The 23,557-nt window shown below is 44.3% G+C and overlaps 2 protein-coding genes across 2 annotated transcripts; both read left to right on the forward strand.

Annotated features, from left to right (window-relative positions):
• The first annotated feature begins 106 nt into the window (after positions 1-106).
• LOC147058560 (alpha/beta hydrolase domain-containing protein 17B) lies at positions 107-7,754 on the forward strand. The gene is made up of 4 exons (XM_085910260.1): positions 107-611; positions 1,785-2,252; positions 5,432-5,611; positions 5,920-7,754. Exons 2-4 carry the CDS (start codon positions 1,786-1,788, stop codon positions 6,137-6,139), a joined length of 867 nt encoding a protein of 288 aa, XP_085766386.1. The 5' UTR covers positions 107-611; position 1,785; the 3' UTR covers positions 6,140-7,754.
• A 509-nt stretch (positions 7,755-8,263) lies between these two features.
• On the forward strand, positions 8,264-22,674 carry cemip2 (cell migration inducing hyaluronidase 2). Its single transcript, XM_085910630.1, has 24 exons — positions 8,264-8,476; positions 10,409-10,770; positions 10,912-11,052; positions 11,147-11,714; positions 13,249-13,418; positions 13,749-13,940; positions 14,423-14,592; positions 15,220-15,432; positions 15,881-16,086; positions 16,427-16,496; positions 16,806-16,934; positions 17,613-17,701; positions 18,287-18,418; positions 18,522-18,557; positions 18,696-18,851; positions 19,388-19,565; positions 19,647-19,862; positions 19,931-20,142; positions 20,268-20,450; positions 20,552-20,771; positions 20,919-21,020; positions 21,103-21,248; positions 21,323-21,429; positions 21,500-22,674. The coding sequence occupies exons 2-24, from the start codon at positions 10,440-10,442 to the stop codon at positions 21,694-21,696; spliced, it is 4,164 nt and encodes a 1,387-aa protein (XP_085766756.1). The 5' UTR covers positions 8,264-8,476; positions 10,409-10,439; the 3' UTR covers positions 21,697-22,674.
• Positions 22,675-23,557: the final 883 nt, after the last annotated feature.

Raw genomic sequence — 23,557 nt, forward strand, 5'->3', positions numbered from 1 at the left:
ATCCAGCAACACTCATCGACAACGATCCGCCTATTTAGCGCCTACAAGCTTTTCTATTGGTGGATACATCGTGATAATGCAGCTACAATTGGTTTACAAAGCTGTCAATCACCGCCCTTTATCCGCTCGGAGCCAAGATAGCAATCTGACCGGCGATGTCTCATGAGTCAAGTGATACTGGTGTCAACTGCTTAGTAATACCCAAAACGGTCTGATGCCAAACCACAATTAAGTTCAAATATCAGCGACTAATTCGTTCACACCCATGTGGCTTTCAAATCGTGTGGATTTTTTTTGTTCCTCGACTTGGTTAACATTCGGATGTGGAGGAAACCGAGCAGAGGGAGGAAAAGGAACCGTCACGGAAGCTGCCTGAAGTGGAGGACGAAGCCTTTTTAACGGGAGTGACTTCACCAACCATCCCCAATCAACAAGACGACGATCAGCATTGAGGGGGATACTCTGTGTTAAGGATCATAACATTTCCATATCTTCCCATCACATCTTCCCGTCGTCTAGAAAAAAAGACGAAAAAACTGATTGGCTTGACGACAATAACAAAGCCAAAGGTATCATCTGAAGACTGGAAGGGAAACACAGCAGACATCCAGGTAATTGTCACGGACCGACATTCTCATATCCTGGCTTTATTCAAATAAAGTAAAAAAAAAAAAAACCAAAAACACTCACCCACCATGCATATAGGTGTGTATTGCTAATTACAACCACTGACGAGTCACTGCAACCTTAACCAACCAGTTTAAAGAATCAGTGTAAGCTCGCTCACTGCTGCCTTTCCCACCATTTTAGACTAACCAGCCGACAATGCACCACTCGCAGGGCTCGTTTTTTCTTGTGTCCACCAGATGGACTAAATGTAAAAAACTAACAGCGTACGTATTTAAGCTGCATCGAGATGCCATTGGAGCCTTCACTAGACCATAGCAATGGATCTTAATGAGGTTGTGTTAAATTAAAATCAATGCAGGCTACTTCTGTGTAATTAAAATGCAACAGCACCCCTCCAACCTTCTATGCAAACCTTCCATTTAAGTGTGAGTCAATAGGCTCTGGTTCATTACCAATTATAATTTGATACCGCTGCCTGCTGGAGCTATCAAGAGCTCATCAGTCTTGTAAAGTGAAAAATTTTTTACGTCATAATTGGCGCCACAAGCAAACAAGGAGGGATCAAAGCACACATTGATTTTTATAGTACTAACCAATTTGTAAAACAAGATACCTCACACAGTAAGGAAAACCTCGGTGTACTCGCCGATTACTTTTCTCCACCATGGGATAATGTCCAACTAAATGTTTTTCTAACAGTTTTGCTTCACATTTCACTTTAAGATAGCCTGTAAAGGCATCAGTCATCATACTAAGAGGTTTTTCTAATATTTTTTTAACCAAACAAACAAAATGTTATGGCCAGTTAATAGTTTTTGCTTTACAAGGCCAAAAAAAAAAAAAAGTGTGTGTTTTGGGGGCGGGGGGGGGGGGTTGTTCACATGATTGTGGGACAAGCATTGGCCTGAAGGCATTTGGCAAATGTTATAGAAAAGCTTTCTCTCCCATCTGAGACATGCAGTGAAGCACAGAAGCAGAAACAACCTCATACTCTTTGAATTGCACCGTCGTCCAGTTGACAAAAGGATAGTAGAATAGCAATCAGCGAAGAGCGGAAATGATGTCAGCAGAAAAAAAGAACAACAAATGCTTCCAGTACATTTAAAATTGCCACATGAAACATACCAAAGCCAAATTGTTCTTATTTCTCCCAGGATGAACCACCTATCCTTCAGCGAGCTTTGTTGCCTCTTCTGCTGCCCACCGTGTCCCAGCAAGATCACGGCCAAGCTGGCCTTCCTGCCCCCGGAGCCTACCTACAGTATGATGTGCGACGAGAGCGGCAGCCGGTGGACGTTGCATCTGTCTGAACGCGCCGACTGGCAGTATTCGTCCCGCGAGAAGGAAGCCATCGAGTGCTTCATGACGCGCACATCCCGGGGCAACCGGATCGCGTGCATGTTTGTCCGCTGTTCGCCCAGCGCCCGCTACACGCTCTTGTTCTCCCACGGAAATGCAGTGGACTTGGGCCAGATGAGCAGCTTCTACATCGGTCTGGGTTCCCGGATCAACTGCAACGTGTTCTCCTACGATTACTCCGGTTACGGCGCCAGTTCTGGGAAGCCGTCAGAGAAGAACTTGTACGCTGACGTCGACGCCGCCTGGCATGCACTCCGCTCACGGTAAGGTGACTTCAAATTCACACTTGCATGTTAGTATAAACATCAGTTTACTGATTGGAGAGCTGTATTAAAATTATGCTGAGTTGAACATAAGCCACCTACTGGAGTGGATGTGCAATTGCATTTTATTAAATGACCAAACAAACCAAAAAAAAAAAACATGTTCTGTGATAATGCTTTTAAAAGTGCTAATATTAGCACAAAGTCAGAGCATCACTATATTTGAGTTCTAATGACACAATTTGTTAAAGGATACGCTGCTTGTGAAGAATAGTGGTTAAAATGTGGTTTGTAGGATCATACTGGCCGGTTGTGTTGGTGTGAGTGGGTGAGTACCGTATGTTGAAATGTACCAAAAAAAAGAAGAAAGCTAAGGTGTTCTTTAGTCTAGGCTCCTTCTTTTCTTTCAATCTGATGTGTGATCTTTACGATAAACATTTTTTGCACTCCTTTGTTTATTTGGATGAAGAGGGGGGGTGCTAATGTTCTATGCGTTTCCTGCTATAAGATAAACAAACGTCCAGCTTCAGCGAAAAAGGGTTTGATTCAGAGAATACGCTGTCTTCATTCTGATTTGGCAGCGGCACACTAAATATGTGTATTACAATTGAGATTTCGTTTTCTAGGATAGTTACTCACTTCCAGCCTTTATAAACTCAGATGTAAACAAATCACCCCGAAGCAACCACATTCTATTCCGCTTCTCTGATAAGTTCTGTCTTTGCTTCTGATCCGCAGTCAGCGAGCGTAACGTTTGGTCGAGTGCAGACAAAGCGGTGCCAGGTACTCCTAATACAATGTGCGAGCTCCACTTATTGCGTCACACACAATCTGCTTCTGTTTGTGGTTTCATGAGTCATTGGACAGGAGGTTCTTTCACCTGAGTAGGGAGCGGTTGTGTTGTTGAGTCAACAAAGTCAAGCGTGGAAAATCCTTGTTATCATACTAAGGATTAAAAGTGATGAAATTGTACTGTAAAATGTGCAAAGTGTAACATATGTTGTATCGTGTGTGTGTGGCATCATTCTCCTTGCCCTCTGTGATGGAGGCGGGCCAGCAGTCAAACCCGCCAGTCTAATATCCAGTGGTAGCCTAGCAACTGATTTCCAATGAGCATTCAGACCCAGGCCTTCCCACACTGTGGCCAAGAAAAACAAAACAACAACAACTCAACTTCCTAGGCCATCAGCATATGGATTCCAAACTGTACTCTTTTCTATCGGACGTTTGCTCGTGACTCGAGAATCAAAAATGGGTCGCGGAACCATCGCGGATGGGTTATGGACTGGTAGTCAAAATTTTGTTAACACAACATACACTTTATTGTTTTTATCCATATCAGGGGGCAGCCATTTTGCCACTTACGGCTGACTGAAAATGACATCACAGTGATGTCCTAAAAATATCATTTATTGCTATATTTGCTTTCTTTTTTTTTTCCTCTCCTGGGCAAAAAAAGCAGTCGGCTTTCAAGAGTCGAGGAACGAGGGAGGATGCGAGGCATAAAAGATCGGATCTGTGTCAAGAGAAAATTGATGAGGGCCGTGGGGGAGGGCTGTAACCATGGTCGCACGACCCACTATGGCACGGCAAGGTCTATTCAAGCCTCAATTCTACAAAGCAAATTGAAGGCTTGCTGGAAATGCGCAACGGCCACGCTGCCAACAAGCGCAGCTGCTTTTCGAAAGCCAAGACAGACGACGACTTCCTTTATCTGTTTTGGTTTCGTGTGCGTTCCCTCCTTTTGATAACGACGATATAACGTGACGTATTGTGTCCCGTCACCTGATAAGTAGGCGGGCCCGGCTCGCCCTACCATATTGAAACGTGGTTGCGGTGAGGGATTTTATGCAGCGCTACTGGCAACCCCCTGATAAGCACAAGATAACATAATCACCATGACAAAAGGTTGATCATAAACAAGAGAGAAACTCTCCAGAATCACGTCACTGATGCCTGGAGGGAATATACATATCATGAGTACAAGGGTCAACGACCTTTGAGAAGTATGAACGCTGAAAGGGGCTACCAGATGATTGTCTTGCACAAAGCAAACCATTTACATCCCTCGACGTGACTTTAATATTTCATGTATGCAAATGCTTTACCGGATTTTGTAAGATGAGTCATGACTTAAGATCATTTGCGCTGGTTGTGTGACTAGTGCCGGAAGTCAGCTGATGATGAGGGCAGAGCTGGACACGCCACCTTTACGGTTTTGGACCAATGTCTGATTTTGTTTGCCTTAAATATGGCTAGTATCGATACTCGCCCATCCATCATGGAAAAACCCCGGACGTTTCACTCATCTCAATTGCGTTGTACTATTATTAGCACAGTTTTGTTTCATGACAATTGCATTCCGACTTACTTGAGTGTGTGTGTGTGTGTTTTGTCAAATGTGAAGAATGTGTTCCTGAGCTTATGTTAGATCTCGTGAGTGTGTTTTCGGCTTGTCATAATCCACTTTGGAGCTGTAAATGTGTTCACGTGTTTTCTGTCATGTACAAGGCCGCAACATCTGGCTTGTGATGTCAACAGTGAGCAGCCTGGGTTTATTTTTTGGTTTGTCTTTTCATCGATTCGGTATTTTCATTTTGTTGACAGCATTTTTACTGTCCAAACTCCTAAAGCAGTGCTTGGTTAACCGCAGCCAGGTATCACGTGCAGAAAAAGAGCGAGCCAGCCAGCCAGTCTTCTCAGGGTGGATTTCGAGTAGTCAGCTGACTCTCACTGGAGTGTGTCACGTTCGCAATAATCATCCGGGGAATGTCTCCTGTTGCCTTTTCTTTGCCCGCCCTCACTTTGATTTTCTCGTGCATTGGTGTTGTCGATTTAGCTCCTTCTGCTCTTCCTCTACCGAGTTTACAAAAGTACCTTAGCGTCATCGAACGATTGTGTGCTTGATTTAGGAGGCAGCTACCGCTGAGTCATGAGTGAGTAAGTTATTTGGCTTGCAGGCGTGTGCTTGTGTTGTCTCACGGAGCACCTTATCTTAATTCCAGGGCTGACATTAAAAATACGAATGTCTGTCCTCAACATTTAAAGCCCCATCCAAAATGTAGCACACGCACGCTTGCCCACTAAGCTGTCAGATGATCAGATGGTCAATTTGGACAGCCGCCATGATGTGCAGCAGAGCAAACGTGATTTAGCCGCAAATACGTTTCTTCTCGCAGGTACGGCATCCGTCCAGAAACCGTCATTGTGTACGGCCAGAGCATTGGCACCGTGCCTTCTGTGGACCTTGCCTCTCGCTACGAGAGCGCCGCAGTGATCCTGCACTCCCCGCTCACCTCCGGCATGAGAGTGGCCTTCCCCGACACCAAGAAAACGTACTGCTTTGACGCCTTTCCCAAGTGAGTCCACAGATAAATGGGATTGGAGGGGCGGAGCCTAAAATATACAGCGGTGACTTGAACGTTTAACGTTTGGTCTGTGCGCTACACCCCGATTTGGTTTCTGGGTGTGTAGCTGTTGGCAGATCAGCTTCTAGCATCGCCCTCTGTTTAAATAGCGTCATCATAGTAGGAGGATGTCGTTTAAAACAAGAAACACAAAGATCTTGAAAGCGTCTGTTATTTTTCATTTTGTCCAACCCTTCATGATCTTTTGAATCAATAATTGCTCTGCTTTATAATTGCGTGTTTAACCTTTCCCTCCGTAGTATTGACAAGATCTCAAAGGTGACCTCCCCGGTCTTGGTGATCCACGGCACGGACGACGAGGTCATCGACTTTTCCCACGGCCTGGCGCTGTACGAGCGCTGCCAGCGCCCCGTCGAGCCGCTGTGGGTGGAAGGGGCGGGCCACAACGACGTGGAACTCTACGGACAGTACCTGGAGAGGCTCAAGCAGTTTGTCGCACACGAGCTGGTCAACTTGTAGAAGAAGAAACGGAGATAACATCGGTGGCTGGTTTTGTTCTGTTGTGATTATCATGGCTTTTTTTTTTTTTTTTTGGATGAGATACCGGCAATTTTGCCTCAGCAGAAGTCTTGGCGGTAGAATGATTGGTGCTCGGAGCTCCAGTTCAGTCCTGTTCACTCCACCGCAACTGTGAACCTTGAACAATATATAAACTAAAACCCAATTGTTTTAGCTTTGGATTTTTTTTTTTACATGTTGCGTGATTGCACATTGCCACAGTATGCTCATGCAAGAGAGAGCAGAGCAGACTGTGTGAAGAAAAGCCCGTGGACAAGTGTGTACGTGACATTTTTGCTGCATTTGACAAAGAATGCATTCCTCGCTTATTAACGGAGACCTCAGACCGGGCCACAAGGATGGTGACCTTCTCACTTACAGCCTTGATCCAAACTGGACTGCACTCTCCCATCCAACTGATGTTCAATTATTATTATTTTGTATTATTATTGTTGCAGTACGTTTGTGTATATTTGCACATATCAACTGAAGAACTGTGTGGTACAAACTGCTGTGCCGTTGAGTGTTGCCAAATATTTAGTCGTATATATTGCAAAGATCTCACACTTGATTGCATCGACTCCTCGAATCTTAGTTTTTTGTTTTGTTTTGTTAAAATGTATCATGCAATGTTGTGTTACGCTCAGATTAGCATCACTATGCAGAAGCAGAAGAAGTCTGCCGGGTCTAACAGTCTCTTCTAGATTTTAGGATGTTAAAGAGCTCATATTAAAGATGTCTCTTATATAAATGATAGAACAGATTGACTTTTTTTGATATGATGGAATTGTATACCACTAATGCCCGTCCGTCTAGGCCTAGAATGGTGCCTGCATTCTATTTATATTCAAACATTGGAAATGAACAGCTTTTCTTTTCCTTAGTATATCTAAGCAGAGATTGAATGAACACCACACCTACTAACTCACCACGCATGTCTTTGAACAATAACTTATGTCATAGCTAAGTATTCCAGGTCTCGTTTGTTATTTACTTTCACGCTCTTGCCTGCTTGCCATTTCTGGTTCCATTGTTGATGGTTTACTTGCCCTTTTATTGCTGAGCAAGGCCAAACAAGATATTTCAATGCACTCATGACTCTATTTACTATCAGAGCTGAGATAAGCAAATGTCAACGTTCACCAATGCCATTCTTTTGTTGGTGTTTTTGAATTTATGTCGGACGCTGGGCCATGTTGAAGATATGGGTGCTAGTAAAACACGTCACATCGACTGATTCATCAGAATTCAGCATCTGTCAGGTCCTGACTACCTGTTTGAGTTCTTTTTTTATTTTGTGCGCTTTGTAAGTAGGACATTTTATTATGCTTGTACTTTTTGTTTCCAGTTGCCATGGTCTCTGTTAAATGACATTTATACTTGATGTGACATCTGCTGTGACATCTGCCCGATCAAGTTACAGGCTTCATTTTCTACTGTTCAGCCAAACTATTGGCATCTCTGATTCAGTTTTTTCTACTGCATATTTCGATACAAATGGAACTCAAACTGTAATAACTATTACATTTAGTAACTCTGACGTGGATAGCAAAAATAAAATGGTCATTTAGAAGAATTCTAGTTTGTGCTGACTCTTTTTTAAATGAATTTGAATGTTATGTAAGTGTTAGTCTGCCCAGTTAAATAAAAGGAATGCAACACAGCAAAATGTTTTACAGTTAAAAGGATGCGAAGGATCCTAACACTAAATAACGACCGTTCATTGCAAGCCCACAACAAGGTCTTTTTGTATTTGTTCCAGCAGGTGGCAGTGTGGCATTGGTTTAAACAAGCCCCGCCCCTTCACCAAAGGGCTCCACTACTGCCTGTTGAGACGTTCACAATACTTTGGAGAAGAACGAAGCTGTTTAAAAAAATAAAAGATGCCATTCAACATTATAACTTTGCAATACCCACAAAAACTACAATTTAAATCCATTAGGACTATCCAAAATAGCGTCACTATCTCAAGTGCATAGTATACTACATTATTACGTTGTTAGTCATGCTGCCGACTGTCCCTCAACGCATCATCACTTCCTGTCCCAAGCCGCGCCTGGCGCTCTCCTTTCGGCGGCTGAGGGGGTTGACCGTCGGAGGCGGGTTAGTGGGGGACGACTGCCCATCATCAGCCATAAAAAAAAAAAAAAAATAGACCATGTGTAGAAAAGGTGAATATAAAAGCCACGCTGACAGCCAACAGCGAGGGTGAAGCTATTTCGTGCGTCTCAAAGTTGTCTTTCGGAGCGAATGGACGAGAGCGGGAGCGGGAGAAGGACAGCCCGACCACCACCGAAGGTAACTCACAAAGCCCGCCTGGAGAGGCTCCACATTGTGTCCGCTTGTGTCAACTGGTGCGCGGGGTCGAACGAAGCAGACACTTCCCCTGTCTACTAGAAAACTGTCAGATTCTTCTAGCCATCAAATGCACAATCTTCCGCTAAGCTAGCAAACATTCTGTAATTTCCTTCTTTTGTGTTGACATAGTAGTGATTCTGTGTCATTTGGAATTGCGATTTAAATAGATCGTAAATTATGACTTGTACCTCTGCTTAATCATAAAGGGACCCCCCCCCCCCCCCCCTCGCTTTCCTTGTAAGTGATGAGTGTACTTTTGCCAAGAATGAGGAGAGAGCACTGTACGGTACGGTCCTCTTCACAGATCATGAAACATTTCATTCGTTTTGCAGATTCTTTTCGTTTCTGTCCATTTACAGGCTTGATAACACACAAGCTCAGCTGTAATTTTCACCACAAGGAATGTGGAGTGCCAAAGTAGCAAAATTACTTTTTGTTAGGGGGGGGGGGGGGGTGAGGAATGTGTGAGGGTCTGTCTCACACATCTGTTTGATATTCAGTAGCAGGAAATTCATGAAGTCTTGTGTGTGCACTCTGCAGCTTTTTGCACAGTAGTGACATGTCCAAGGCCATGAAGACTGAAAAGAAAGGTTGGGGCTTTTAACCTCAACAGGAACAGCTGACTTGTTTTCACTGATAGAAATGCATATTACGTTTTTATGACTGGTTCGTAAATATTTATCACCAATTTACACACCCACAAAGCATCATGCAGCTCTCCATCTTAATGAAAATAAAGTAATATAATGTTTGAAATTTGATGGGAGTTGATGTCACTATAGTGCTGTAGAGGCCGTTTTTGTTTCTGCAGTGTCATCGGCTTCTGTTTTTGTGTGCAGGTGTCTGACTTTGCTCATTCTATGCATGCTTCTACATGCTGACGTGTGTGTGTGTGTGTGTGTGTGTGTGTGTGTGTGTGTGTGTGTGTGTGTGTGTGTGTGCAGCCTGAGCCCACTTTGTGCTATTTTTCCTCTTTTGTGTTATATAAGCAAGGCTGAAAGTTGCCCGACTGTAATTGGTGCCATCTGCTTCAACATACTTTCAGGAATGTTGTCATGGACCAGTATTTTTACAAGCACCTTTTGAACTTTGGACACTTACCAGCCAATGGATGATGTTGTACATTTCTATTTCTTGGAATTACATTTCCTGCAATTGAGTCCTTTATTGGTTCAGCTATAGTTGGTATATTTGATGTAACATAGTGTTTAGACAATTTATGATAGTAGCCGGCTGGTCCGTGTGCCAGCTGATTTAAAAAGCAAACAGCTTTTTCTTTCTTTCTTTCCAACTGTGGTTTATGTATTCGTTTATGAGCTTGTTGAGTGTCTTTTCCTCACTGTTGACCTTTTCTGTCTGACTTCTTTTTCACTCGCCTCCTTTGATATATGTCTTTATTCAGGGGACCTCAGTTTACAGGTTGCGGCTGGTTCGCAATAAAATGGGCAAATGATGAATCACATGGCTCTAAAAATGGAATCACAAAGAAAAATCAAAGTAACATTTTTGTCTGGAAGTCTGGCTGGAATCATTTTTCCACACCGACGAATGTTACCGCAGGCTCACACATCGATCGGAAATAAAAAAAATGAGGACCCGCTGTATTATTTTCTTGATTCACTGTTTTACCCCGGACTAATAAAATTTCCGTCGGATGGGTTCATTCAGTGCGCACACAAAAATGTGATTCAAATTAAGTCTGCACGCAACGCTATTGCAAAAACGTTCCATGCTGTTTTTTTTTTTGTTTTTTTTTTCTTTGCCACACTTTTCCAAATCTTTTCCAAAGCGCCTCAGTGACTCATTTGCTCAACGTGTTGAATGACCATTGTTTGTCTGAACCACCATCTTCTTGTTTTTGTTTCCTTTCAGATAGCAGCAGGCGTCAGCAGACGTAACGACCATGCCAAGTGATGGTCCAAGCCGCTTCCCGGTCTTTGCGCCCCCCCCTCAAGGCAACCACCAGCGCTCCCCGGGCTACGTCCCCGGGCGGGTAGCTCCGGTCCGCTCGCCCCCGCCGCCCAAAGCCCCACCGCCGCCACCCGTCAAAATTCACGGCCTGCCGCCGAATCAACAAGCCACCTTCGGCTTGTCGGAGGAGAACCAGAGCCGGGAGTGCGCACAGAGCCTCCGGCTGAGAAAAAACACGCTCATCTGCTTCGGGGTGTCCGCGGGGGCTTTCTTCCTCAGCCTCATACTTATACTAAGTCTCATCAGCGGTGATATTTTAGATGGTAAGTCTCAAAATTTTCACATCAATCCGACCTGAAAAAGGCAAAAATAATCGATTCAGTATGATTCTTTGCCATTGTAATATTATGAATACGTAATAAATTCCTTAATAAGATAATGAGCAGCCGTATCCTTTTTTTCAGCCAATTGTCCTGATCACAACCCGTCCCTGAGTGACTGGAACCCAGGCCACCAGCCGGGCAAAGCCATTATCGTGACGAGGGGGGATTTATTTCGATTGGAGTCTTCTGCTACTTTCCGTTCACTCACCATCCGATCGGGAGGTAAGAAGCGCCGCACACAGATGCTTTCGATTACTACCGACGATTACCTATTGGGTAGCTGGGCTCGACTGATTGGTTAACTGTCTTCCCCCAGGTCGGGTCGTGTTTGCCGATAACAAAGACGGCTCTAAAAACATAACCTTGAGAACGGGACATATCCTGATTGAAAATGGCGGAGCCCTTTACGTCGGCGGATCCAAATGTCGCTACCGTTCCCACGCCGTCATCGCCCTGGCGGGGCGCTCCGACGACAAGGACGTCCCCGAAGTACCCGGTCTCGGCCGCAAGTTCATTGGCGTCCTGAGCGGCGGAACGCTAGAGCTCCACGGCCGAGAGCGGGTCACCTGGTCTTTTTTGACCAAAACCGTGCCTGCCTCCGGCCTGACCACAGGGGGCGACACTTTCCAGCGCAATTTCAGCAGAGGCATCAACTTGCGCGTGGTGGACCAGGACACGGCCGACATCCTGCTCAGGGAACGTTACGACACCCACGAATCCAAAAACGACAGTCGCCGCCTCACCCTGCTGCTGCGGTCCCTGCCGGCGGGTCGCATCGTCACCCTCGCCGTCGGCGACTCGGCCGTCAAAAGTCTTCTGGATGAAACCAAGGTGGCCATTGAAGAGACGCTCGGCAGCAGATACGTCTACGATCTCAAGTACAGGTGAGGAGGGCGTGTTCTGAAGCCGCTTTGGGTTCGTGACGCATTCAAAGATTTGGTGCGTCAGAAAAAAAATCCGACCTTGAGCTTCAGTACCTCCGGAAAATTGCTTTGCTGATGTGCTTTTGTTTGAAACCTTTTGACACCTCTCTACGTAGACAACTAACAACAATTCTTTGTTCTGCACGTCTTTACGAATGCTTTTTTCCGATTTGGGATTCTATCTTGAACAATTCCATGCTATTTCTCTTCCTGTTTTCTTTCAATTTCTGCCCAGAGAGGAAGCACACGCCGGATAACCAGGTTATGGCCGTAAAGTTTCCAGGATTTGTGGAAGAAAAAAAAAAAGTGACTTCAGGAAATGGAGCGTCTATCGCTCCTCTTTCTTTAAAGGACAGAAATCTTTATAGTTGTTTATAGCCCACAAACACATGTTTCTTCCACTAGCGTTAAATCTGCTATTATTTGTAGTCGGACACGGCTCGGTCCTCACTCGCCAAGACAAGTTGAACGCAAAGACAGATTCTCCAGTGTTACGTTTCACCTCAGGGTAACACAGAGGTCTTTGCAGAAATCTACCTCAATCCACAACACAGCGCTTCAAATGATAGAGACCTGTGTGTGCGCACAACTGCTACGTGCACACATTTGATGAATTGAAGGGATTTCATCTTAATCCGTACCTCCATCTGAAATATATTAGTGCGCAGTTCAGTCGAAGAAATCTTTCAGGCATTAAATCGACATAAGTGAGTCGGACTATGACCACTTGAACAAATAGTGCGGGGCGTCTGGCGCAAGCTAACACAATAAACCATATTGTCGTGAAACTTTGGAGCCATTTCAACAACAAAATCATTTCACTCTCTTTCATATTCCAAAACAGAGCGAGTAAAAACGCAAATAAATACAGAATATGAGCTCTAAGTTGTTTTGGAAATGAAAGTAGACTATCCTTCTTTGTATTGAATGTTTTTGTCTCCCAGGAGAGCGCTTTGACACGTTCACACACCCAGCAATAATGAGCTTGTTTAAAGGCTGCGAAGAGCAGCCGGTGGCCGAGGAGGAAAGGAAAAGTGTGCCATCCACGCCCTCCCTCTGCTTCCCGCTTGCGCTTTTATCGCTACTCGCATAGGGCGCAAGGTGAAAGGTTATTTCCCCCCCGGGAAGATCTCTACTCGACAGAACCATTTAAGTCCCCAGATGGATCCGGTTTGTGTCCCGTACCGCTTTTATTATTTCACAGGGTTGTTTACCTTTTTTGTATTTTCCAATAGAAAACTTTGATGGAATAAAAAAAATTGGCTATGACTAGTTCAGGGATAGTCCTCAAATGGGTGATTATGACATTTGTAAGACGTGAACTTTTAACATGCGCTTGGAATGGGGAAAAAAAATCAAATATTTGTGACGGGGGTCACACCCCCTCGCATCCACACCCTTTGTATGATTTCATCTTGGTAGATTTTAAACAATCATTTTCCATTTTGACAGATTTCAAAAACATTTTTTTCCTCCTCTCCCCTGATCTCTGCAGGCAAGCGTGGGCTTTGGTCTCCGTAGTGGGCGGCGGTAACACGTCGTGCTCGGAGGACGTTAGGGAACACGAAAATCACGACACTGGAGGGAGAGCTGTGGCGAGACGGAACTATACCACCGTCAACGGCGTACGCTTCTCTGTCTCGGCCTACAGCGAGTGGAAAAATGGTGAGGAATCCATACAAATGATGTAATACCAATATATAATGCACAACTTTGGATAAAGCTAAAGTCAACCCTACAGGATTTATGAACTGGGTGACGGATTTTTCTCCAACATTGTGTAAGCGGGTACAAAGGTCGAAAACAAGGTGTGTCAGATGACTGACTTAAGTAACATCAGGTCTTTGTGACCATATTATCATAATAAATACGAGCCTTTCAAATCAGTGACCTTTGAACTTCCTATTTAGTGCGACCGTATGTAACCGCTTGCTTTACTTTTTATATTGTCACATCACAAAACGTGTTATTCTTTTAAAAATCTTCCTTTTCTAGGTTTCCCAATCTCAGGCTTTCAGGTGGATGCGGTGGATCAGGTGGTGCTGAATCTCCAGAACGAGGTCAAGCAGACCTGGCAACCCGGGAATCAAATCGTTATCGCCAGTACTGATTATTCCATGCATCAAGCTGAAGAGTTTACCCTCCTGCCCTGCCCTCATTGCAACAGCAGGCAGGTCAGAATACAAGGTGAGACAAAGCCCACTTCAAAGCAAAAACGTTTTTTTTTTTTTTTTTACCACATCCAAATATTCCGACCCAAACATTTTTTTTTGTCCACCCATTGTCAGCAAAGAGCAACTCCCTTCCTGCAGAATAGGATGTGATAAAGTGCGGGTCTGGATTTTTGAGTCACTATTCAAACCAAGCAGTCTTATGCTTGCCAACAGCACCCCGTGGACACAAGCACATTGGGAGCTGATTTATATTTTCACAAGCCTCTCACCAGTTTTCTCTTCTAACTGTATATTATTTTAGCAGGGGTCGTCGCTGTGAGGTGAGGTGCGGCTGCGGCTAAGCGCATTTTTGCGGTGGGCGGCAAACATTTTAATGGAACTGTTTGGAATACGATCTGTTATGTGATACCGGCGATTCGCGTATTTTTTTTTTTTCTAACAATGTATTAACTGCGTTGCGATTCCATTGCTAATTTTACAATCGCATGCGTGCAGGGAAGCCTCTTTACAACCACCTCGGCGAAATCACGGATGGAGTCGACATGCGTGCTGAGGTGGGGCTGCTCTCCAGGAACATCCTCATCTACGGAGAAATGGAAAACTCCTGCTACGGAAATAATTTGTGTCACTTCTACAGCCACGACACTTACGGAGGCCACATCAAGGTGTCTTGGCCATTTTTTTTTCTCATGACATCTTTAGATTCTGTATGTATACTCCATCTGGAAATATCCATACGTAAGCTGCTCATCTTAATGTCTTATGCACCTGAGTTCTCAGTGGTACTCTAAATATTTGTAAAACTTACATATCCAATGTGGGAAAAATACTAAAAAGGCTTAAAATCATAAGTCAATTTCCTACAAACAGCGAGACTGAACATTGAAAAGGCAAAAATTAGGAACATCTGGATATCAACGTCGACTCCACACAATTCAATTCAATTGAATTCCTAATCCGCTGTGACAAAAAATGTTGCCAAACACAAACCGCATTCACATATGTGTCATTGTCCATGTGTGTGTCAGCAAAACTGAGAGCACGAGCTGTCGCCGAGTTTCAGTTTACTTAAAGGCTGTACCAAACCCTCCTTAACAAAAACCAGACCATGTGGATTACACGGTCCCAGTACATGCACACACACAGACCAAAGACCTCCTAGAGTGTTTTTTTTGTCCTTTATTATTATAAATGTGTGGTTTATACTTTCTGTAATAATAATAATAATTAGCCTTCAATGTGGTCTACATTTGTAACACACAATCATCTCATTGTCCCCTCCATTTTGCTAGATCTTTGGAAACTTCTCCTCGGTGCATCTGTCTTACGTGGAACTGAAGAACATGGGGCAGCAGAGAGAGAAGAGTCGCTACCCGGTCCACTTTCACATGTGTGGCGACGTGGACCAGAAGGGAGGCTATTGGGAGCCCACCTACGTGGACGGTCTCTCCATCCACCACTCCTTCTCACGTTGCGTCTCCATCCACGCCACCAACGGCTTGCTGGTCAGTACTTGGAGAAGGTTTGACGTCAATGGGTCATCATTTCATTTGGCTTTTGTTAAGCATGGAGGAAATGGAAAGTACAAAAGATGTTTGCTACTCCAATATGAACTCGTTCCCATCCGCGGAGCTTTCCTGTCAACATTCCGCCGCTAGCAATTGCCAGGCAAATTTTCCCTCGGCGCTAATCAGAAAACACTTTGTGGTAACTTCACCGTCATCTCTGACGGTTTCCCAGCTCGTTGTTTGCGCAAGAGAGGAAGCCACAACAATTAGTGATGCGCTTAAACACCTCTCGATGAACCCCGAACAAGACAATTGGAGATAATGACTTCCTGAAAAGACCATAACCCGAGGCTTGCTTCAGTTTAACAACAACAAAATTGGGCTAATATGGAATCAATTAAGTGCGGTCTAATTTTTGTTGACATGTGTTGTGCGTCCTGACCAGGTGAAGAACACAGTGGGCTACGACACCCTGGGCCACTGCTTCTTCCTGGAGGACGGCATCGAGCAGCGCAACACTTTCTTCCACAACTTAGGCCTGCTGACTCGACCCGGTACTCAGCTGCCCACCGACCGCAACGAGAGCCTCTGCCTCACTATTAAGGACAAAGTCTACCAAGGCTACACTCCCTCCCCCAGCACAGAGTGCAAGTAAGCTGTGGGAATTTCAAGATGGTGTGGTCTGGTGGCACTTTGATAGACAACAGAAAATCTAAATTCTTCGCGAGAGACACGGCTTTTATCTGTGAAAAAACATCCACTCCTCCAGACCGGATGTTTTTCTGTCACAGTCAAGAGAAGTGCCACTGTGAGAGAACCTCCGACGTCTGGTTCCAGCAGTGTGCGTGTGTGTGTTTTGGCCGGGCCGTTCCTGTCCGAGGTTTATGTTGGAGAGCGAGATTATCGGGGAATGTTTACGAAAGATCACCGATTTCATCGTCTGCTCGTTTCCCATGTGACTCTCTTTTAATAAGCTTTGATTGTTTTCCAGGGCGGTTTCCACCTTCTGGATCGCTAACCCCAACAACAATCTTATCAGCAACGCTGCTGCTGGTTCTCAGGTAATTACATCAAGATCGCTACATAAAAGAAAAGATCCCTGTGGTGAATCATTTTCCGCGTGTAACAAATTGATCCGTCAATAAAAAAGGACTTAAGAGTCTTTTTTTTTTTCTCTCCGGATTTGCTGTGATTACACGGTTGTGGGCTTTAATAAAATAAAAACAGAAAGTGGCTCCTGGTGGGGGTCGACATGTAATGTTCTCCCAGGTTGAGGATATTTTCATCGAGAATGTTCTACCCGGTGATCCTTAAGGCTCGAAAGCAGCTACGATTGTAATGTATGTCGTTATCTTTTTTTTCTGCTCCAGGATGCTGGCATCTGGTTTGTGTTCCACAGTTCCTCCACAGGAGACTCTCATGGCTTGGTACCGGAGACAAAAGCAGAACTCACCCCTCTGGGGATTTTCTACAACAACCGCGTTCACTCCAATTTTAAGGTAACGCAAGGAAAATTAATAAGTGGGTCAATGTCGCCTTCGGTATGCTCATTAAGAGCACATAGGTCTTAAAATATGCACTTTTTTTTTTTATTCCATTTTTTAAATTATTTTTTTATACATCATTCCTCACGTATTTTGCTGTTGTCATTTCCATGAAGTTATTTTATGATAAAAAAAAAAGATGTGGCCGATGTATCTCAATGAAATAAATATAAAGTTCCATCTCAACAATTTTGCTATTAAACGGGATAGAAAACGATGTATTTACGTGAAGCACGCGGCCCTCTGCTGACTTGCTTGGTTGTTGTACACACACACGCGCGCACACACACAGAAACTGGCTGGAGAACAAGCCTCTCTGTTGTGTGAAGACAGACAGCAGTCGTCAGGTGAACTGTGACTTCTTTGTCCACTCTGAGAGTGAGCGAGAGAGAGAGAGAGGAAGCAGCCCAACTATACTTCGGCACAAACCGCAGGATTGACACACTGCGTGTTTTCTTATACCCGACACGCACATTCAGATACATTTAACCCATACAAAATGAATTATCTTATTAGGTATGTATATATACAAAGTCACAAGAGCTCTTGTGTGAGCTCCGGAAGTCAATTGGCTTGTGCTCATACTGAAATCTACGACTGGTCAATAATTGCCATTGTCTGGTCACCTTGCAGGCCGGGCTGTTTATTGATAAAGGAGTGAAGACCTCCAATGCCAGTGCTGCTGACCCAAGAGAATATCTGTGTCTGGACAACAGTGCCAGGTGTGTTATATTATGAAGAATCCAATTTGTATTTTGTCATTTGTGTTATTTCTTTGCTTATTTAATTTTGTCTGCATGCCTGGAGTTATTTATAGCAGCATATTTTCTCCGGCTTTACCTGCGGGTATGTGGACGATCATATTACTACAGTGTTGCGTTTCGGTGGAGGTCCTGACAAGTTTGTGTTGACAGAAATAACAAGTTTTCGCACATACAGTGTCCTCTCTTCGCCAAACGGAAAAATCCTCCGCATCCGCTGGGGACTGTTGGCCATGCTGAGTTTGAGTTGAAATTGGAAATGTTCAAATGTGTGCTCTGTATTAACACGACACGCGAAGATATCACAAGGGTCCTTCTTTTCTTAATGGCTGCTGTTATGGCCAAAATAATCACTCATAATCTTATTTGGCAGTTCATTACAAATCTATGAATAACTTCACCACACCGAACCCAAATGAAAAAACAAAAAAAAAAAAGCGCCACCCACAGGGCACAGCAGAGAGAAATCCCAGGTTGTCCAAAGTAGATTCCATGGTAACACGGAATGTCGGTGGAAAGACGGTAACACGGGTTTCTACTCGGCAGATTCCGACCTCACCGGAATGCCGACCCGAACCAAGCGCGGGTCGCGGCGGTCATCGACGCGCTGGTCTCCTTCAAGAACAACGACATGGGGGCGTGGATACGAGGCGGCGATATCGTCATTCAGAATTCGAGGTGAGACAAGAATCACGAGCCCTGTGGAAATACTGTGACCAATGTTGGAATGCCAAAAATCCAGACATTTACATCAAGTCATTTGTTTTGTCCTTGGGAACAGCTTTGCAGACAATGGAGTGGGATTATCCTTTGCCAGGTGCGTACATATGGGAACTCGTATCAGACTTCAACCAGATGTTTTCTTCTCTTCCTCCCCATTAACATTTGTCTGTTGAGAACCCCAGCTGTAGACGGAGGCCAAACTTTTTTTTTTTTTTTTTCTCTCTTGCGGCAGTGACGGCAGCTACCCGAGCGACGAAGGCTCCAGTCAGGAGGTGACGGAGTCTCTGTTTGTAGGAGAAAGTCGAAACCGGGGCACTAACGGAGGACAGAATAAATACTGGGGCTTAGGAGGGACCGATGGGAAGATGAGGACTCTCCCGAGAAACAGGTAAAGCATTTCAAAAAAACTGTAGGTGATGGGTGAACGATATAGAAAAGGTAGTAGTACATTTTGCGTGAGCTTGTGAAAGAAGGAAGCGGTTTGCTGATGTGCTTTTTTTTAAGCACGCACATAGTTTGCTCGAGTGACATGACTCATGGATGCATTTTGATGACTTCATCAGAAATGCTGCTTTTTTTTTTTTCCCAGAGTAAAATTTCTAACGAGGTTGATGTCATGGTTTCCTCCATTACCCATGAAAGGGAAGTTAAGGGAATCCAAATTATAAAGCCATCGCCCATAAAACATAGTATTCAATTAATGGTGACACAACTTTAGTCATATTCTTCTTGACCTTTTTTTTTTTCTTTTTTTTAATCTATTGAGTGCTATGTCTTTTTGTCATTTTTGGTGGTTAATAAGTATGATGCTATTATGACTATCATGAAAAATAATAAATACTGTAAAATGTACTTTTTTTTTTCAATTTTGAGAAAATGGCTTTTGTGATTAAAAAAAAAAAAATGGACTTGTCTTTATTTTAGAACTTTCCCAATCCGAGGCTTCCAGATCTACGACGGCCCGGTGCGGCTGACCCGCAGCACGTTCCGCAATTTCATCCCCACGCCCGAGCGTTACACCACCGCAGTGGGCTTCAGCCTGAAGAACACTTGGCAGCTCACCCCACGAAACAACATGTCCCACCTCCACTTCCACACCACCGTGAGCCCTCTCTCCTTCCATATTTACATTTCCTCACTAAATCCCACAACAGCCATTCATCCATCCATATTCCATCCTCAGGTTGGCCTCCGGTCATTTTTTGGTCGTCCCGGGCAATGGTTTGAGGAGAACGACTTGGATGGAGATAAGAACTCAATCTTCCATGATGTGGACGGCTCAGTGACGGGCTACAAGGACACCTACGTGGGCAGGGCTGACAATTACCTCATCCAACATCCTAGCTGTGTTAGCAAACCTTCATGGAATGGAGTGATATGTAGCGGCCGCTACTCTCAGGTGCAGCACTCACACTTTATTTAAAACCTTGCGCGCCCGCCATCTTTGTAATATACGCTCTTCTTCAGGTGTATATCCAGACCCAGGGTGCTCCCAGCCTCATTCTGTCCATCAACAGAGACGAGTATCCGGCAGCTCCTCTGGTTCTGAGGGGGATTAACAGCCAGGGGGCGCCCTCGCAGCAGTATCAGCCCGTTTTGATGATGAGCAAGAGCTACACGTTGCATTGGAACGGACCGGCCCCTCGAGAGGTCGTCCTCTCCCTCATCAACTTTGACAAGTGAGACCATAAACGTGTGTCTGAGGTGTCAAAGCGATTTTGATGTTTGAAAAATCATTTTTGGACCTTATCCCATTGAGTGGAAGAGCACGAGCCTGTTTTTTTTTCTTTTTTCCCTCCATTAGAGATGATTGGGTGCTGTTTGGACTGTGCTACCCGCCAGAGACCACCTTCCAGATTGTTGCCGACATCAACGACAGACAGAGCAACGCTTTTGATGACATCACCGACTACGGGCCCGTCTTCTCTCTGGCTGATTTAGAGTCCAGACCGTTGGAAAGGAAGTACTACTTTGACCAAAATGTCGGGTAAGAGAATACAACTCTCTTGAGTGCTGTAAAGCTTAAATAAAGACGGTAATGTGTTCAATAGACTGAATTTGACTGTCATGATGTCCAAACTCTACCAGCTTGCTGTGGCTGTACCTGCGAGCCCGCCACGGTCGTGACGGTCACAGCTACTGTTCGGTCAAAGGCTGCGAGAGAGTCAAAGTCATGGCCACTACATCTTCGCAACGGACGTGCAACTGCACCAGTAAGGCCTACCCCAAGTATGCCAAAACTCCCTCAGCCGTCCTCCCGATGCCGGCCCCGGACACGCAAGCCTGCCTGGACTGTGGAGCCCAACAGGTTTATTTGGTTTATGTTCATTCAGATATGAAATGACTGAGTTGAATTAAACACAGCCAAATTGTTCCATTTTCAAATCTAACTACGATTTTCATTCATTGCGTTGTAAATGTTGGCCTTTGTGACTTTTTGAGTGTTTTTCCTCAGCGTGTGTTTACCAGTGAGCCGTGGACGTCCTACCTCCAGACACAAGTCAAATCTCTCAGTGTGAAGGAGCAGAAAAAAGGAGACAACATGTCCTTCATTGCTGTGAGCAGATATTTATTGTGAAACACGCATCACACTGGGGTGGAAATCTTCCATGAGAAATTGTTTTTTTTCTCCCCATCAGGTAAATGACGAGATGATAGCCTTCACTCAGCCCGGCTATCTCGTGGTATCGGTGGACGCCTGCTCTGGAAAAGTCGCCCAGAAGGCGTCATTTACCAAGATGGACGCCGACATGAAGCGGCACTTAACGACCGGAATACCAAAGAGGCGCGTGCGGAAACCTAACGTTGACTCTAGTCTGCAAGAAATGTTGCTGACATGTTTGTCGTCCTGATGAACAGGTCTATTGTACTAATGGCAACACGAGGCCAGCCCGAGGGTCTGCCCGATGTGGCTCAATATCTCATCCCCTTCGGTTTGGCCAAGGAGGCCGACTTGCACAATAAAGGTTTGAGGCGGCGACGGTTAGCGCTCGTCTGTGGTAGCCTCACAAAAGACTCATCTGTTTCTTTCCGCAGAGAGTGTGGCACTGTGGGCTTTCCAGGGCAGCGCCTCCCCCCCTCCGTGGGTGTGTCTCCAGGCGGGCCAAGGGGACCACGTCCTGGGCTCGCAGGAGCTCTTCTTGCCGCTCGCTCTCCAAGCGTACGGCTGTCCGCCACCTACGGCTCAGCGCCGGGACCTGGAGCTACTCAAACAAGCCATAGGACTCCAGTAAACCAATGTGAACTAGACAAACACATAACTGGCTGATGAATGTGAACTGCTGAACTTTAATTTATTAACGATGGCGTAGATGTTGTTTGTGGAATGTTGTGTGGATGTGTGAGTTTGGGCCAATAAGTCAATGCACTTTTATTTAAAAAACAAACAAACAAAAAAAAAAAAAAAACCCGGCCAAAGTCACCTAATGGACCTTTTTGAAATAAGGCTCGGAATAGCAAATGAAAACACAAATCAAGCAACTATATGATTTTATCGTTTCATCAATGAGAACAGGAATCTCATTAGTGGGAAGGGTGCGGTGTATTAGTCGCAAACACGAAAAACAATTGAAATCATGTCGGGTGGGTAGCAAAAGTGGAACGAGACGCTCCGAATAAATCAATTCAAATACCATCGCGACCGAGAAAGCACCAAGGTGTAGTAAATAAACAAAGCCAATGGGGGTTAGGTGTGCAAAACAACAAGGCATATTCCCATGTCAAGTCATTTGCAGATAATTGGATGCGCTTTTTCCGATACATTTTGTTGTTTCACTGGAAAAGCACCTAAGGTTGTGAGGAGATGATAAGCAAGCACCTTTTGAGTGAATGTCTACAGTATGTGGAGGTGTTTAAAGTGCAGGCCACGAGAGCAACGGATATACACAATGAAATAAGCCTTATTAAATATACATATAGAGCGGAATGGAACAAAATTCCCTGGGCCATACAGTAGTTTGTTGGATATATTTTAGCTGCTGTGCTTTTTTTTTTATTGAGTGTACCCTTTGGAAAGGCCTTTTGGATGTGAGCAGGGCTCCCCCACTGAGCATTGATACGTACATGCCAATGAGTGACTGATAAGTGTGTGTGTGTGTGTGTGTGTGTGTGTGTGTGTGTGTGTGTGTGTGTGTGTGTGTGTGTGTGTGTGTGTGTGTGTGTGTGTGTGTGTGTGTGTGTGTGTGTGTGTGTGTGTGTGTGTGTGAATATGTGTGGCCTTGTAACCACTCTACTGTTTGAAAAGGGTAAATTCATGAGAGAGGGTCTTAGAGATTAAAAAACAACGACTAATTATAGTGAATCATAAGTCATTTTGTACATCTACTGGGCAAACCTTTTCAGTTTTTGTTTCAACATGGATACCTGGCTTTTTTTTTTTTATGAGGATGTTACGAAAATAAACATATGCTTTGTTGTAAAGTGTTGCTTTGGTGACAAATCATTATTTTACCTGTAATGATCCATTATAATGAAATAGTGTGTTGCAATGCAAGGTTATTATAGTTAACAAAAACTTATTTCTGGTAAAAAGATTTTTTTTTTTTTTTAAATAAGAAAAAACTAAAACTACCCTGCTACCAGCTAAATGACAGCTTTTCCCACTTTTGAATTTATTGGATGCTTCTGTTTGTCTTAAACTATTTGACCACATGGGGGCAGCCTAGTATTTCTAGCACAAGGTTAGAAACGATTGCCTTTCAGCACCAGTCCATTTCATCCCCTTGCTTGAGTGGATGGCTAGGTGAATCAAATTGTTTTCTTTGACTCAGTGAATTCCATTTAAATCGTACAAATGGCCTGTAGAAAAAAAAAAGAAAAGAACTAAAAAGAAAGCACACAACGGTTCTACATTGCACACCCATTGTACGGTTGACTTTATGGGGTAGAAAGAATGACACATTATTCAAATTATTATGAAAGAATATTCAACTCGCGTGTCATATGTTTCCAACTATTTACGTTGACGCTTGTGTTGCTATCGTGTTCATGGATGAACTATTAATATACAGTAATATGCAAGCGTTTGAAGTGTGCAAACACAATTAGAGAAATGCCAAGGCTAAAAATACAACACGTGTGTTTGTGCGAGTTTGC

Source organism: Syngnathus leptorhynchus, chromosome 4 (assembly GCF_054491065.1).
Source record: "Syngnathus leptorhynchus isolate UIUO chromosome 4, UIUO_Slep, whole genome shotgun sequence".
Lineage (NCBI taxonomy): Eukaryota > Metazoa > Chordata > Actinopteri > Syngnathiformes > Syngnathidae > Syngnathus > Syngnathus leptorhynchus.

Coding starts and splice junctions, on each gene's coding strand:
- LOC147058560 (XM_085910260.1), top strand. CDS start 1,786: ATGAACCACCTATCCTTCAGCGAGCTTTGTTGCCTCTTCTGCTGCCCA. Junction 2,253..5,431: donor TGGCATGCACTCCGCTCACG/GTAAGGTGACTT, acceptor TTCTTCTCGCAG/GTACGGCATCCGTCCAGAAA. Junction 5,612..5,919: donor TGCTTTGACGCCTTTCCCAA/GTGAGTCCACAG, acceptor TTCCCTCCGTAG/TATTGACAAGATCTCAAAGG.
- cemip2 (XM_085910630.1), top strand. CDS start 10,440: ATGCCAAGTGATGGTCCAAGCCGCTTCCCGGTCTTTGCGCCCCCCCCT. Junction 18,419..18,521: donor ATCGTCATTCAGAATTCGAG/GTGAGACAAGAA, acceptor CCTTGGGAACAG/CTTTGCAGACAATGGAGTGG. Junction 21,021..21,102: donor ACAACATGTCCTTCATTGCT/GTGAGCAGATAT, acceptor TCTCCCCATCAG/GTAAATGACGAGATGATAGC.